This window comes from Coptis chinensis, chromosome 1 (assembly GCF_015680905.1).
Source record: "Coptis chinensis isolate HL-2020 chromosome 1, ASM1568090v1, whole genome shotgun sequence".
Classification (NCBI taxonomy): Eukaryota; Viridiplantae; Streptophyta; class Magnoliopsida; order Ranunculales; family Ranunculaceae; genus Coptis; species Coptis chinensis.
The window spans coordinates 47,845,763-47,848,223 of record NC_141456.1 but is presented as its reverse complement, the minus strand read 5'-3'; the positions used below and the strand labels follow the sequence as shown (position 1 = coordinate 47,848,223).

The window sequence follows — 2,461 nt, the reverse complement described above, 5'->3', positions numbered from 1 at the left end:
GAAAGAGCGAGAGAAGAAGCAGAAGTGTTGAAAGAAGGTGGAGAAGTTGAAGAGAGCTGAAACTTGGAGTGAAAGGCTTGAACAAGCCAAAGCTAGGTCTTGAGCGGGCTATACTTGTTGCTAATTCATTCGATGTGCTTAAATGTTGTAATACATAACAATAATATTTGGGATTGCATAAAGCATTTTGATGTGCTTATTATAAATGTTACTGTTGTTACACAAGCGCTCCCACTTGCAATTTTGTTCCGTAAGTTGATATGATGCATTGATGCAGATACTATACCACCAGTATAATGCCACACCGGTCAAGAGGCAAAAAAACAGATGTTTCGTGTTTTGGCAATTTATCAATTGAGCTAAATTTTGTTGATGTTGATTGATGATCATATGAGTTGAGGTAAATTTGTTGTTGACAAACGTTGGCATTATACTGGTGGTATAGTATCTGCATCAATGCATCATATCAACTTACGGAACAAAATTGCAAGTGGGAGCGCTTGTGTAACAACAGTAACATTTATAATAAGCACATCAAAATGCTTTATGCAATCCCAAATATTATTGTTATGTATTACAACATTTAAGCACATCAGAATGAATTAGCAACAAGTATAGCCTGCCTGCACCTAGCTTTGGCTTGTTCAAGCCTTTCACTCCAAGTTTAAGCTCTCTTCAACTTCTCCACCTTCTTTCAACATTTCTGCTTCTTCTCTCGCTCTTTCCGTGACAATTTCTCCCGTTGTAGCTAATAACTCAATTCTGACGCACTTTCTTCGAATAGTGGTGTAGTCCAAAAGAAATGGTCGAGGGGCTGGAAACGAACAGATTAGTAGGCCCCAAACGGTGTGGCCATGTCGTTTGGGACAGTCCAAACGGTGTGGCCACACCGGTCAAAGGCAAAAATAGACAAGTCATTTTTGCATCCAAGTTCAAATCCAAACGATATGGCCACATCATTTGGACTTAGTCCCAAACGGCATGGCCACACCGTTTGGGACTAATTCCAAATGGTGTGGCCATATCGTTTGGATTTGAACTTGGATGAAAATGAACTTGTCTGTTTTTTTGCCTCTTGACCGGTGTGGCCACACCATTTGGGACCTAGTCCAAACGGTGTGGCAATGTCGTTTGGGACTGAAATTTGCCGAACCTCGATTTTTTTTTCTTAACTTCCATATTCAACTTCCAACAATTCTAACACTTCCAAATTCAAAACCAAACACATAAAATGGAATCGCATAACATCAAATTCAAGTATTTTGAAATAAAATGGAATCACAAACACATAAAATAGAATCACATAACAAAAGCAACTGGTGATCATTAAGGAACTGGTGTTGTTAGACATTTATAACAAAAGCAAAATTTACAATTTATACAGGCATGTCAGACTTTTATAAATCAACTGTAAGTACAAGATCTGGTGTTTTACAAAAAATAACCAAAAGAAATGCCTTAAACCAGACAAGTGCGCGCATCACATGTACCATAATTGCCAAAATCCAAAAGAAATGCTTTAAGCCACTGGAAGGTTGTCCAAAAGCCACTCCCCCCCCTAAGATCTTCATCATCAAAACTCAAAAAGATTTCACCCATGTTTGGGTTATTTCCAAGGAATGTCATTCCACGCTTAAAATTTTCTTTAGACAACTCGAGACCTTTCAAGGCATCATGAACTTTCTGCATCATGCTAGGAGGTCGCTTCAAATTGTCCGCCATTGCCTTAGCAGCTTCTGCAAGATGTTCGAATGTCTTAGCTATCTTCTCGTCGTTCACATCTATGCGTGGTTTTTTTTCCTTTTGCCCATTCGAATTTTGACGCGGTGATTCTTCTTCCACATTCACTCCGGAGCCTTGGGTAGCATCTCCAGTATTGTCAACATATTCATTTACATTAACGGGGTCATTATCATCAGTTTCATCTATTAAATTAAACACACAACATAGTTATTAGCTTAGTAGTATCTTATTGCATAAAGGAAAACCACAAATAAAAAAAAACATTTCGCTTAACTTACCATCCAATATAGGTATAGCATCAGTATCATGCGCATTAAAGTTTCCACCTCCATTTGCAGAATCGTTTACATATATAAAGTCAAGCATCTCATAGTGTTGAAGCCAATTGGTTTTATAACTTGCTGCGGCTGGGTGGGCCTACAATGATAATGTAATCACTCACTTGTCACGAAAATGGTGGTAAATCAGTGGGTGTGGCAAATCTTTTTTGCATTTGCAACTGGGTTAAGTTGGTATCAAACAGTGGCAAATATGAGATTTTTGCATTTGCCATGATTTGCATTTGCAACGGCTCCAATCAAACACAGCCCAAGACTTCTGGCTATTGTTGTTTTCTTTGAGCGCAAGATTACACATACTAAATTCAAACTACTAACCAAATACACATACTAAATTCACATACACATGCCAAATTATCTGACAGAGTTCAAATACACAT

At 38.2% G+C, this 2,461-nt stretch overlaps 1 protein-coding gene across 1 annotated transcript; it reads right to left on the bottom strand.

The window, feature by feature from the left end:
- Positions 1-1,458: 1,458 nt before the first annotated feature.
- On the bottom strand, positions 1,459-2,156 carry LOC147524332 (uncharacterized). Its single transcript, XM_086574321.1, has 2 exons — positions 2,022-2,156; positions 1,459-1,925 (listed from the first exon to the last, which is right to left on the bottom strand). The coding sequence occupies exons 1-2, from the start codon at positions 2,107-2,109 to the stop codon at positions 1,459-1,461; spliced, it is 555 nt and encodes a 184-aa protein (XP_086430447.1). The 5' UTR covers positions 2,110-2,156.
- Positions 2,157-2,461: the final 305 nt, after the last annotated feature.